The sequence below is a fragment of the Ochotona princeps genome, chromosome 18 (assembly GCF_030435755.1).
Source record: "Ochotona princeps isolate mOchPri1 chromosome 18, mOchPri1.hap1, whole genome shotgun sequence".
Lineage (NCBI taxonomy): Eukaryota > Metazoa > Chordata > Mammalia > Lagomorpha > Ochotonidae > Ochotona > Ochotona princeps.
This window is the reverse complement of record NC_080849.1, coordinates 41,859,747-41,873,494: the sequence shown is the minus strand read 5'-3', so window position 1 is coordinate 41,873,494 and position 13,748 is coordinate 41,859,747. Positions and strand designations below refer to the sequence as shown.

At 49.2% G+C, this 13,748-nt stretch overlaps 2 protein-coding genes across 2 annotated transcripts in view; one reads left to right on the top strand and one right to left on the bottom strand.

The window, feature by feature from the left end:
- Window positions 1-4,172, top strand: part of ENOSF1 (enolase superfamily member 1) — a 36,378-nt gene extending 32,206 nt beyond the window's left edge. The window contains exons 13-16 of the mRNA XM_004579615.3: window positions 484-613; window positions 884-983; window positions 3,097-3,178; window positions 3,995-4,172. Coding sequence (XP_004579672.2) covers window positions 484-613; window positions 884-983; window positions 3,097-3,178; window positions 3,995-4,096 — 414 coding nt within the window. The 3' untranslated portion in view covers window positions 4,097-4,172. The remainder of the gene's footprint in view (window positions 1-483; window positions 614-883; window positions 984-3,096; window positions 3,179-3,994) is intronic.
- Window positions 4,173-5,446: 1,274 nt separating this feature from the next.
- On the bottom strand, window positions 5,447-12,344 carry TYMS (thymidylate synthetase). Its single transcript, XM_004579613.4, has 7 exons — window positions 12,064-12,344; window positions 10,829-10,902; window positions 9,757-9,931; window positions 7,516-7,617; window positions 6,796-6,971; window positions 6,179-6,250; window positions 5,447-5,588 (listed from the first exon to the last, which is right to left on the bottom strand). The coding sequence occupies exons 1-7, from the start codon at window positions 12,266-12,268 to the stop codon at window positions 5,451-5,453; spliced, it is 942 nt and encodes a 313-aa protein (XP_004579670.2). The 5' UTR covers window positions 12,269-12,344; the 3' UTR covers window positions 5,447-5,450.
- Window positions 12,345-13,748: the final 1,404 nt, after the last annotated feature.

Here is a 13,748-nt window from a genome sequence, read left to right as displayed (position 1 = left end):
GTTAAAAAGGCAGTTGAACATTGCAGTGCAAGGACATGCAGTGGTTCTAAGATAGTCAGCTTCCAGGTGGAATAAATACCACAGCGTTTGCTTCTGGTGCTCGTCAGCTAAGCCCAAGTGCCTGCCAAGGCCTGTGGCCATCAGCCCCCAACTAGAGCAAAAGGAACAGCGTGGCTGTGGGCTGCTGTCGGTACCACCTGCTCTCCACCATCCCCATCTCCTTCCCTGAAGTTCTGCTTCCCTGCCCACCCAAAAGTTACTCCTTAGTACATGGCGTCCCGCTGTGACTATTACTTGACTCACACAGCTCCATTAGATTTGTAAAGCTGGGACAAGGTCGCTGCCTGCAAGATCACAGCGCCTCCTGCCACACAATGACAATGAAGAAATAGTCTAGGCTCCCTGAAGGCCACATCTGAGTAACAGTCGCCTGATGGCCAAGGCTGACTCTCCTGTTGGTGGTGTTTTTAATTCTGTTTGCAGTGCCACAATAGAGTGATATTTAAGCAGCTCCTCCAGGCAAACGCCCTGCAGTTTCTCCAGATTGACAGCTGCAGGCTGGGAAGTGTCAACGAGAACGTGTCCGTGTTACTGATGGCCAAGAAGTTTGGAAGTAAGGGCACTGCGCTCCCCCACACGCCCCCAGGGCACCCGTGCTTCCCCCTCGGTCTTGGCAGCTCACTTGAGTCTGTACCTTGCCATTTTATTTTTTTTCTGACTCCCACTTAGCCTTAATCAAGCCACCGTTAATGCTTTTTCATCCTGGAATTTCATTGTTAAACATTTACAAATTATTTAGTCATCTGCTGGCACAAAGAAGAACCCTGGATTTCTTTCAGCGCTTCCTCTGTCAGCGTTAAATAGCAGTCTGTTTTCCTTTCAGTTCCCGTCTGCCCCCACGCTGGGGGAGTTGGCCTCTGTGAACTGGTTCAGCACTTGATCATGTTTGACTACATAGCAGTCTCCGGGAGCCTTAAAAACAGGTCAGTCACGTGGTGTCAGCTGCACTTCTCTTCAGCAGTGGGCCTAACTCCAGGATGGAGCATTTAAAATTCTCTTTTCATAGATATTTGGAATCCTGGCACACTGTATAGCTCAAAGGCCAATTTGGTTTTGCTTCCCCCCACTCCTTTTTTTTAAATGTTTATATATTTGAAAGTTCAAGTTTCAGAAAGATCTTGTATCTGTTGGTTCCTTCCCTAGAATGAATGCTGGAATGTATCCAACACTGGGAATGGCCAGAGCTGGGCCAGGCTGAAGCTAAGAGCAGGAGCCCCCTTTGAGTCTCCCACGATCCAGTGGCAGCTTAATACACTGTGCCACAACACTGGCATCTGCTTCCAGTTTTGTGAGTGACAATAACAGAAACCCACCATTAGCTCTGGTGATATTGTGCACAAAGTTAAGCCACCACTTGCATCATCAGCATCCCATATCATAATGCCAGTTCTGAGTCCTGGCTGCTCACTTCCAATCCAGGTCCCTGCCAATGTACCTGGGAACAAAGCAGAGGATGGCCCAGGGACTTGGGCCCTACCACTCACATTGGAGATCAAAATATAGTTCCAGGCTTTTGGCTGCAGCCCTGGCTGTTACTGCCATTTGGGGAGTGAACCAGCAGACAGAAGATCTTTCCATAACTTCCTCTTTCACTCTTTCAAATGAATAATAAACTAAAAAAAAGACCACCACCAAGTTTTCCTTCTGGAAGGATAAGTTCTTGGTGGCTTGCTCACTTTGTTTTATAAGCATTTTAGGGACAGGGTTTGCAGCCAGAACTCTTCGGTGGCCAGCGACATGAGGCTGAGCTCCAGCCGTCCGTGTGCTCTCGCCCTGTCCTCTCCCCGACAAGCCCTCCACCATCTGGCTGCCCCTCTCTTAGGCCCAGCACACCAAGGTGTGCTTTTAAGTAGGACAGTCTCCTTCCAGGCATCTGCTCACGTACAGCTTGGCTTGTGAGGCTTTTCTTGGCTGCTGGAATTAACTGTATCACAGAAGGATCACAAGCAGCAAGGAGTGCAGGCCTAAAAATAGCATGGAAAGGTAAACACCAAATGCTGGTCTGCGGGAGAAACGGCATGCAGCGGGGCGCTCAGGGCGTTACTGCTGACTGCTCGGCTCGGCGGTGAGGGGACGGGTGCTGTCCTCACGCATTTGAGCTGTGCTAGCCTCCGAATTCAACATTAGCTTGGACGGAAGGACACCTGGGCCTGAGTCCCAACGCTGCCACTGCTTGTTTGAGTCTGAATCTGTTGGTTTATCTGGAAAATGCAGCTTGGGACTGGATGTTTTTCTCTTCCCTTCCAGTGACCCTCCTCTGTGCCTGTAATGAAGGACATTAACATCCTTTGGATGGTATGCTTGTTAGGCCTCTCGTTTCAGTTCTTGCCCGCAGGACTGCCAAGAGGTTCTGCCCAGCCAGGGATCCGAGGGCACCCCAGTACCCCAGCCTACATCCCTGGTGCCTCCATGCCTCATGGGCATTGGTGCTGCTCAGGCAGGCCCCTGACAGCGACAACCACCTGCTGTCCCACTCCAGCCCTGCCATGTGCATTCTCTGCGTGGAATGTCCACTCTGTCCTCGAGGCGTGGCTGTCCTCCCTCATGGGACTGGGAACACAGCACATCACAGTGAGCCACTGAGTGTCCATGTGTCTGGCCTTCTCACCAGTTCCTTGCATGGTCCCGGCACTGAGTACAGGCTCATCGACAGGTGACTGAGGTCATGCAAGTCTCTTGCCACCCTCAAAACTGAAAAGTGGCCAACATAGAACTTAACAGATTGAAGTGATTCTCAACTCTTTGTTATTCATCTGAATCATTTAGGCTACCGGGAACTGCATTTGACCATTTTAATGTATCTACTTACTGTATAGCATAAAGCAAGTAACCGGAATATTTATGAAGTCTGAGTGGACGTGTGTTGGACTTTCTGTGGTCCATTTCATCTGAGCCCCGACATTGCAATCTCAGAAGCCCAAAGCAGAGGTGGAGGGCTCAGCCTCGGTCAGAGGCCATTTCTCTTACTCTCTGCTTAGCACCGCGGGTACCTCCTAACTGCAGGTGCCATTGCCCCAAACTGATTCTTTCTTCTAGGATGTGTGAGTATGTGGATGAATTGCATGAACACTTCAAGTATCCTGTGACAATCAAGGATGCTTCCTACATGCCTCCTAAGGTAAGCCACGATCCAGGCTGCCTCCCCAGGCCGCCAGTGGCCATGTGCCCATGACATTCAAGTTTAATATCTTAGGAATCAAATTCCTAAGGCCTAAAGATCAGAGCTTGGGTGAGGATTCTCTCAGATTAGCTTTTTCCTCATTAGTTAAAATCTTAAAAACATACGCAGTGTGCAGAAAACCAAACAGAGCTGACACCGTCTAGCAAGTTAGCAACTTTTAAAAAGGTTTGAACTATAGTTGTTATGGATGCAGTTGCCGTGATCGTGTCCAAGGGGACAGAGACAGAGCTTTCAGAAAGACTTTTTATTTGAAAAAGAGAGGTCTGTTGGTTCACTCCCCAAATGCCTGCAACATGTTGCTGGGAAGAATTCAGGTATTTAGGCCCTTCAGCGCTCCCTGCAGCTGCATTAACAGGAGGCTGTGGGAAGCAGAGGAGCTGGGACTGCCAGCACTCAGGTCTGTGATGTTGGCAGCTTGGCTCACAGGGCCACAATCCCTGCTCCTAAAACAATCTATTAGGAGTACGTGGGTTTCAGTCCCGACTCTGAAGACCAGGAGGCAGCAGGTCGTGGGGACATGGGTCCCTGTCGCCCACGCAGGAGACCCACAGAGTTCCTTCTTCCGGCTCCAGCCTCCTGTGTGGTGGGCATTTAGGAGGTAAACCTGCAGATGCGAAATTTTCCTCTGAATCTTCCAAATAAAATAAAAATTTACAAAATAATGACATTCCTCTTAGATTTAAAAGCAGAAATAGAGAAAGTGCTTGTTTTTGTACCAGATGTTGGTACCATTTTCCCGCTCATCTTCGCTAGGCTCCTGGCTACTCCACGGAGATGAAAGAGGACTCTGTGGAGAAGCACCGCTTTCCGATTGGTGAAGTCTGGCAGAGACTCCTGGCTGCTCATGAGAATTAGTACCTTTGTTCTGTAGGTAAAAAAGCTCAACATGTCTGGGGATAGCTGTAAAAATAGCAGGGGTGGGAGAGGGCTATGGACCTGTATCCCACCAATCATGACAAGCTTAATGAAGGCATTAAACCCACGGAATAAACAGTCATTGTTATTTGATGGTTTCAACCAATCAATACATGTTCTTCTCTTTAATTATTCTTCTCCCAAATGTTTTATCAAGTGCAGGGACCTAGACATGAAGCTATATTTAAAAACAAGCAATATGTTGCAGAATTTGTTGGGAAAGTACCTCCATTCTTTTTCGCTCTAACATCTGTCATAAGCAGCACAGGGGAGCTGCTGGTACAACGGAGGGGAAGGTTCCACTGAGCAGCCCCTGAGTGCCTCAGTATCCTTTTCCTTGCTCAGTCTAAGCCTTTAGAGAACAGGGCACAAGACATTTCAGGTGCTGTGTCTGAGAGGCAGAGAGAGCCTCCTCCAGTACCTGAAACAGGCCAAAGCATGACCAACCCAGGCCTCCCACCCCAGGGCGGGCACCCACCTCCTGAGCCTCATCGCTCCCTCCCAGGGCCTGCAGCAGCCAGAGCTGGCCAGTGAACCCAGGGACTCCGGAGTGGGATATGAGCACCCAAAGTGCCGAGCCCAAGGCCTGCCTGCAGAGTCTGTGCCTTTAAATCCTTAAACAAAACAAAACCCCACTATCCTCAAGGGTCATTACACATTTAATGACAAAATGCAGCAAAACTGGGTTGAATCTCTGAAATACAGAATATATTGTTTAGTCAATAATACACTTTTACCCTATAAGCAGCATCCAGACAAGAATACAGCAGCTTTTGGCTTAGTTCACCTCCTCTAGGCAGGCGCTAAGCAGGTCAATGGCAATAGGGAATAAAAAAGACACAAATACAGAGCATTTCTTTATTATTACAGCAATATATAAAACAAACATGGCTTTAAATGTTCACAACTGCACTATACACCATGACTGGCGATGTCATTCCACTCAGATTTGGAGGAATTAATTCCTAGAACTTACTGACCTTTTTTTCATAAAGACATATGTACATAGGATTAAAACCTATGTACATATTTTAAGAGAACATACATTCCACTCCCCACTTGATAAACTCAACATTTTCCTTCCCTCTCAGAGGTAACTATACTCAAAGCCCTTCATTATTAAAACAACCAAGGGCTGTATTTGCCAGCAACAACATTTTTTAAAGTTAATGAGTGATAACAGAAAGGTCAGACAGATTTCTTACGTAGTTTTTTCCCTTTAGAGCAAGAACTTTGAACTTGAGCGCAGTCCCTAGACTGATAATAGCTTTCCAACAACCACTCCAAAAGCACACTAAACAGCCATTTCCATTTTAATGGTGGGATGTGGGTTATACCCTTCAATCTGAAAATCTTCAGCTTTGAAATCGTCAATCGTCTCAACTTTTCGAAGGATTTTGAGCTTTGGGAAAGGTCTTGGCTCTCGCTGAAGCTAAAAACACAATGAAGACCATGATTTTGCCACACTTGTATAAGTTACTTTATTTAATTCTGCTCCGCGTGTCTCTTTAAGTACAAAGTGCCCGGTCAGCAAGGATGGACTTCCCCGGGTGTAAAAGTGCAGCTGGCTCATCCCTGGCTCTTGCGCACAGCTCACAGTGAAGGGGATTTTGTGATGCTGCGGTGTCAGGAGCCTGTGTGGCTCAACAAGTATGAGTTCTTACAGTCACACTGGAACATCTGAGCTGGGGACAACCGACACTGAAAGGGATGTCAGGCAGAGCTAGGGCCTGGAGGGGTTTGGATTCTAAATGTAAACCATCTCAATCATTTATTGATTTAACTTAGGGATTTAAGCCCCCTGGCTCTTTCCCACTGGTATTAATTCAGTTCCTGCATGTAAAGTGTCAGCGGTTGCTGAGGCAAGTGTCTGCCTCATCCCCGCCCACCTGTCCTCTACCTTTCCCTGGAAAGGAGGCTCTGTGACCCAAGCAGTCACCTTTACCTGGGACAAAGGGCTGCCCATCCAGCCTTTTTCCAAGAGAGGGCACCACGACCAAAAGGGTAACAGATAATGCTCACCTGCACTTTGAGTGGCTCGATGTGATTCAGGTAAACATGTGCATCTCCCAGAGTGTGTACAAAGTCACCTGGCTAAAGAAGCCCACGGAAGAAAGCAAAACAATGTTTTAGTTTCCATTTTTAAAAAACACATTCTAGAATATACTTACATGAGGCTTTAAGAAAAATAGCAAGTGCTGACTCACAGTAGCTCTCCATGAGGCCTTTTTGCCTGTGGTCCACAGGGTGAAATACAGGCCGTTTCTAATACCACTTTCATGAACCAACAAACCAAAGTAGAAACTGAGAATTGCTCTTGCACTGAACACATTCAGACTTTTTCATGCCTTTGTCATTGTTTCAGAAACACATGTATATCTTCTGGAGATGATGCAAAGGTTATAGCAGAGTATGCATGAATTACATGTACATACATGCTGGCCACTTATAGAATGGACTGGAGCATCCTTGGGTTTTGGTATCTAACCCATCCCGGACAGGTTTGGGGGCAGGGAACATCTAGGAGGAATTTTACAGCTGAGCAGACACTGAATTGCCCACGGTTCGCTCCTCCTGTGGAGGCATCAGAGCTCAATGTGCTAAGCTGGCAGGCGTCCTGCATCTCAAGGGCAGCCCACCTTCAGTCCAGTGACATGCGCAATCATGTAGGTGAGCAGGGCGTAGCTGGCAATGTTGAAGGGCACGCCCAGGCCCATGTCTCCCGACCTCTGGTACAACTGGCAGGACAGCTCGCCGTTCACTACGTAGAACTGGCAGAGAGCATGGCATGGGGGCAGGGCCATCTGAGGAAGGTCTGTGGAAGCAGCACAAAGAGGAGGAGATGTGACAGTTTTAGAGAAGAGTTACAGGTAAAACAGAACAGGAAGGGCCAACTTGGGGACCGAAAGAGCCCCTGGCTGAAGCCAGCACACCCAGGACCCTCACCTGCCGGTCACTTCAGAAATCGGACCATTCCCTCCCCCACTGCAGCTCTGGCACAGAGCAGCGGGAGGCCTGTCCCTCAACATGAGATTACTGTGAATTTGCATTTAGCTGCAGTGCGCTTCCACCCTAGTGTTAACAACTCATGCATTTTTAGGGGCACCAGAATACAAATACAGATGGAATCATTTCATTTGCAGAGCCCCCCTGTGTTAAATATTACAAATGTTCCACTCTGGATACTTATCACACCCTGTTAAAAAATTGTTAAAAAGTTTAACTAGCCATACAGCCAACCATGTGCCTGGGTGCAGTTCCTGGGGCCTGCCTTCCTCAAGCAGTGGCCCCAGTGCCTCTGGGCTTCCCTCTGGGCTCACTGCAGGGTTATGCAGAGGGTGACTCAGGATGCTTTCTACCTTTAGGATTCCAGGCACACATGATGATTCTGCGGTCATCAGGGTTGGTTTTGATGGTATCGATCACTTTTTGCAGCTGGTCTACTCCTTGGCCGGAGTAATCTGTAGGATTGTCCAGGAGAGGACATATACACACGTTAATCCAAGATGGCCTCTGAGATGGTGTATTATACAGTCTTACCCAACATCGCCCCCATGAGGCAAGTCTGCAGGACCCCAGTGGTTTCTACAACTTCTCTGATCTTGCAGGGATATGCTGATGGTCTCATTTGAGCTCCTTAGTATGAAGAAAGTCTATTTCTGTTGTACATACCACCACTCCTTTACTAGTTGGTCTACTGTGTTGTTACCCCTGTCCTGGCATGACTATTTTGTAGTCTCGACCATCCTGGTTTCTTCCAGTGGTCCCCATGGAAGCTAGTCTGTACCCATCAGCCATTCTTGTCACTTCACTGACAGTTTATCCTTGTCCCACACCTAGAACACAGCATTCCATAGACACTCGAACTAACAGCAGGTGCCCTTCTGTGACTTAGTTGGCATCCTGTCCCCATGATACAATCTGTAGTTTAGCAGCTAAATACTCCATCGATATACAGAATCTCCATAACCACTTGGTCCCTCTCTCCTAAATGTGGTCTGGACTTTAATTCCTTTCTATCCACTTGAAATGTGTTAAAGTACAGAAGTGTACCTTCCTTTTTTCCTTATTTAACCGAGTTACAGACTCTCATGCTTGGGCCCCTGCTACATATGTGGGAAACTGGGATGGGAGCTCCTAGATCCTCGCTTTGGATTGGCCCCCCCCCAACTATCACGTCCATTGAACAATGAGCTCTTTCAGTCTCTCCCTCTCTAATTCTGCTTTTCAGATAAAAAAAGCAAGTCTTTTAAAAATATAAACAAAAGACGCAAAAGTTAAATATTCATTCAACTCTAAACAGAAGCCATAATTTTATCAAGAAACCATAAAGACACACTGAACAAGGCAGCACTAGCCAAGGGAGTGGCCCCACACCCCAGAGGCCCTGGGATGGTGAGCCCAGACCACCAGCCTTTGGACCATTTATCTGCACATAGTCTGGCCCACGCGGCAATGTTGTTGTTATGGTAAAGTGTACATGGCATTAAGTTTACCATTTTAACCATTCCTTAGTAACTTCTTTATAGTTCCTAAAGTTTTACTTATTTGAGAGACAGAAAAAGAGCAAGCTCACTCCCCAGATACCAGAATGGCCTGGTGGCTGAAGCTGGGAACTGGAAAGTCAGTTCCCATCTCCCTGAGAGCAAGAACTATTGCTTCCTCAGAGTCCACATTAGCAGGAAGCTGGACTCATCAGCAAGAGCCGGGGGTCAAACCCACCTGCTCTGGTCTGTGTCCCCATCGCCCTGACATCCACCTCTACTGCTAGGCCAGACGCCCACCCTGCCCTCTAACATGCCACATTCACATTACACAACCATCACCACCCTTCAAAGGACTTCCGTATCGCCCCCAATTAAAAGTCCATACTCATTAAATTCTCACTCTCCACTCCCTCTTTCTCCAGCCCCTGGGAACCACACTGTACTTTGTGTCTTTATAAGCTTGTCCATTCCAAGTCGACACAATATTTTAAAGCTTCTTAAAGTTGTACATAGGTGTGGATTTTTGTGGATTTTAGTCGTTTCTCGAAGAATTCTAACACTGGGCCCGGATCCCTCCAGCTGGGGGTGAAATAGGGTGCTCTCTTAGACGACACACCCCTTCCAGATGGCTGTGCACTACCCAACCAGTGTGTTGTACTTAGCGAACATGCAGGTGAGCACATGTGTGTGCACACACACACCCCACAAACATTGACAAAGGAGTAAGTCCAGGCGTTGAGTTATACTCCCCTACCCCAAAAGTCTAAGGAGAGGATGAGGATGACCGGGGGGGGAGTCACGCTGTCAAATGAGTGCCACCTACAGTGTGGTACAGAGAGGCAGAAGCCAGCCAGGCAATCCCAGGCATTGTGTCACACATGAGATTCCTGCTTACTCCTGCCCTGCCGCCATCTGCTACTGACTGCGGTATGGGAAGGACCAAGCACAGACAGCATTGTTTCCCGAGGATGTAACATAATAGTTCCTCCATCCTAACCCGGTTAACATGGATCACAAGACACCGTCCACCCACCGACATTATCTACAAAATGGAACAAAAACACACACCAGGAAGGGCATGTGGGGACACAACGCATCGCTCTTTCGCCTCACCTGAATCTTTATCTTTGTATTCTGCCCCAAAATGCCTCCACTGGAAGCCATAAACTGGACCCAGGTCCCCCTCCTCTCTGGTTGAGAATCCAAGGCTGTCCAGAAATTCTCGGGAAGCGTTTGCATCCCAGATTTTCACTCCCTTGGCAGACAGTTCTTTAGCATTTGTGGATCCCTGGAAAAGATGGGGAGAGAACATGCATTCAAATAAACTAAGTCCCCTAGGTGGAGCCCCATGGTGCCTCTCCCACCCAGGCAGGCTGGGGCAGGCCCTCAGGCCATCCATGTGGAGCCCAGCCTGGCTGCACAGCCTGCTCCCAGGCCAAGCTTTTGAGAGCTTGCCTTGTCTGGAACTGCCTTGTCCAATGTTTTCCTTCATCCCCTTTAACTGAATGTTCTAAATTCCCCATGTCCTGTAAGTATGCCCAATTCACTTGACGATTCTATTTATTCATCAAATATGTTCTGTGTCTAAGTGATACCTCCAGATTAAAGCCCCATCAGTAGTCTGTTCAGTGTATTGGCTGTCGAGGACACAGAGCCTTTGTGATGTGCAGGCTAATTTGTGTTAGCTGTTTTGGCAAATGTATCAGTCAAACTAGACTGAATATGGATCCAAATTCATTCACATTTAAATATGCATAAAGTTATGCTCACCCTCAACCTACACTTGCATATCAAAGAGGCTGTGATATGGACTTGGGTCCTCCTGGCATGAAAAGGGAGCTGCTGGGGCTGTAGGCAGAGGCGGATGTGTCGAGAACAGACTGTAGACTACCAATAGCCCCCACTTCTTTCATTGATCTGAAAGGCAGAGTTACACAGAGAGGAGGCCAGATTTCCATCCGCTGCTTCACTGTCCAAAGGACCACAACAGCCTGCCCAGGAGCCCAGAGCTTCATCTAGGTGGGCCATCTTCCTTCCACTGCTTTCCCAGGTACATTAGCAGGAAGCTGAATTGGAAGTGAAGCAGCTGGGACACAAACCAGTATCCATAAGGGATGCTGGCATGGCAAGCAGAGGCCTAAGCTGCTATGCCAGAACACTAGCCCCCAAACAGCCACTGCTTTACCTTGATAAACCACAGCAGCTCCTCCAAGACACCCTTCCAGAATACACGTTTGGTTGTCAGCAGAGGAAATTCATCTGAAAAACAGTTTGCCACACACTTTAAAGATGCAAACAACTATCCACATTTCTGGGAAAGAAAATGGTCCTGGGACATAGGGGTCTGGAATGACCACAGAAGCATCTGGAAAACTGCAACTCTGAATGGGCACACAGGGGACCTGAGACTTCAGATGGACCCAGGAAATCCGCATGAGACAATGAGGGCAGTGCCTGTGTGCAACAGGTAAGGAGCAGCCATGCCATCCACCGTTGCAGCTGAGCCCCATCAGGCATGAAAAAAACATGCTAAGCATGTGCAGACTACACCAAAAGGCAGCCACCACCAGAAAACTCACTCGGGACCAATGCAGAATCAACAGCACACTGGCCCACATGACAGAATAGTTTTTAATATCTGTCAAACAGAAGGACCTTTGGTTTCCCCAGTGTACCTAAAACAGCAGCAGGTCAAAAACTATATACGTGCCCCAGTTACTCCCATCAACTCTACTCGAGGAACCACGAGGATCCCACAGTGCAGGTGCTGGGAAGTTAACAGGGAAGTTTGCACAAAGGGGAGGCGTTGAGCAAGAGGGGAAGCAGAGGGCGAACCCCGATCTTGAAATGCAGTTCATGTCCCTGGTTCTACTGGTGATATTTGGGTAACGTGTCGTCAGCATTACCTATGGAGCATAATTTCTGACAAGTGTGGGGAGGCCCAAGGCAGGAAAGGGCAGCTAGCCGGAGGTCTATCCGGATGGGGTGAATTAAAAACCGGCTGTGCAGATCCTCGGAAGAGGCTGCCTGGTTAGCAGGAAGCTTGCAAGCCCGCGGGGCTCGGTTCCCGCCCCGTCCTCTGCTCCTCCCACCGCCCCGCCCAAACTATTTTGGCTCCATTTTTTAAATTCTGCACAGCTGGACTCAGCCAGCATGCGGGGCGGCGGGGAGAGGGCAGAGGCTGGGGGCCCCTGGCAAAGCAAGCCTGGGCAAGGCTCGTCCAGGTTCCTGGACTGGGGGAGCCCTGCCAAGTCCTTGGGAGATTCTGCATAACTGGGGTGCTCCTATCTGGGGGGATCCTGTGCAAATCATATCTTGACCCGCGCCCGCTGAGGTCAGGGCCAGCCGCGCCCCTCACCTATCCCCGACCTCACCTCACTCAGCGCTCTCCCATCGCCCGCCCGGCCCTGGCGCGGTCACCTCTCAGGTTGTAGCGTGCCTGCATGCCGAACACCGACAGGGTGCCGGTGCCCGTGCGGTCCTCCTTCCGAAAGCCGCAGCGCAGGATCTGCTCGATTTGCCCCAGGTACTGCAGCTCCCCGTGGGTCGGCCGTGCCTCGGCACCCTGCTGCTGTGCCGTGGGCGGCGAAGGCGGGAGCGGCAGCTCGGAGCCGGCAGCCGGCATGGTGCAAAGGTCCAGGAGGAGCTGCTGGTCGGCGGGAGCGGGGCACAGCGGCCCGGCCCCTTCCGGGCGCTCTTTTCCCGCCACCTCCAGAGCTCTGCCTCTTCCGGCCCGGCCGCGTCTGCTCCTTCCTTGGCTGCTCCAGGGCGCGCGGGGTGGGGGCGGGGCCTGGGGTCGGGTCGGGAGGCGGGGCCTTATCAGGGGCGGGGCCTGGTTAGGGGAGGAGCCGGGAGGAAGTGGGGCCTGACAGAGGTGGAGGCGGGGCCTGACTGGGGGCGGGGCCTGACCGGGGCGGAGCCGAACAAACTCCCGGATCTACAGTTAGAAGGTTCTGGATCCCACTTAGGCCAGGATAAATTCCTGAAAATTGCATCCGAGTGCGTTGGCCGTGGAGCGTGAATTGAGTCGGAAAGTTTTAGAGGGTAAGCCACAGGAACCCAGAACAATCGTCACAATGCTAGTGCAACACGAAATAATTTTCAAAAGCCTATTATTTCGAGATATTTCGTACTACTGTGATGCTAGGCTAACAAGTGAATTAGATTTTCATCTCGCCCAAATCCTCCCTGAAGGCAGGCAGCTGGAGCCGGTGGAAAGTGACAGCTTCAGATTTTTCCCAATATGCGCCAGCCACCTTAATTTTAACTCCAGGATCTTGTTCCCCGTCACCACAGAGATAAGAATTCTAATGCCAGGCGCACACGTAAAGTGCACAAAGGAGAACAGGATTTATTGAAAAGATGTGAGCGTATCCACGTGAGTGTTCGAGAAATACCGTCATGAGTGGGCTAGAGGGGGCTGCGAGAGGATCTGAACAGCTCCCCAGTCCCCTACAAGGGGCAGAAAGAAGGTGCTCCCCTGTTCTCATCCTCTTTTATGAGGTAGGGTTTGGTGGCTTAATTGAGTAGGAGAACGTGGCTCTTGGATGGGTGAAGTCATCTGGGATTTTTGTGGCACCTCCATGTGGAGTTTAATATCCATGTGGTCATCTAGCATGACCGCTCCTCCCTCCTCTCCCGGCGTGAGACACAGGGATGTGCTGGGGAAATGGGTGTTAAGAATGGCAGGGAAAGATGTTTCATGGCGGGACAGGCCAGAATCCCAGCTCCCCTAGACCTAGCTGCTCACTATATCAACACCAATTTTCAATTTTTGTGTTTATAATCTAGACACTGGTGAATAGAAGCTATCTAACATTAAGGTTAGGCTGTACCAACCCACGTGTTGTAAACAGCCTAGCGCATCAGCAGCTGTTTATTGAGGGAATACTAAGTGCTCAGCTTTATTTTCCATTTTCTTTTGTCTGGGAATATGAAAATATAAGATTAAAGAAAAGGATGTGGCTCTGCTGAACCTCAGTAACCACTGTTTCTTATCACTCAAGTGCAGGTAGAACCAGACTGAATACATCTTTCTTTTCCTTTTCATATTCAAATGAACCTGTGCTCATCAGAACAGGCAAACCATTGAGTCTGTAACTAAA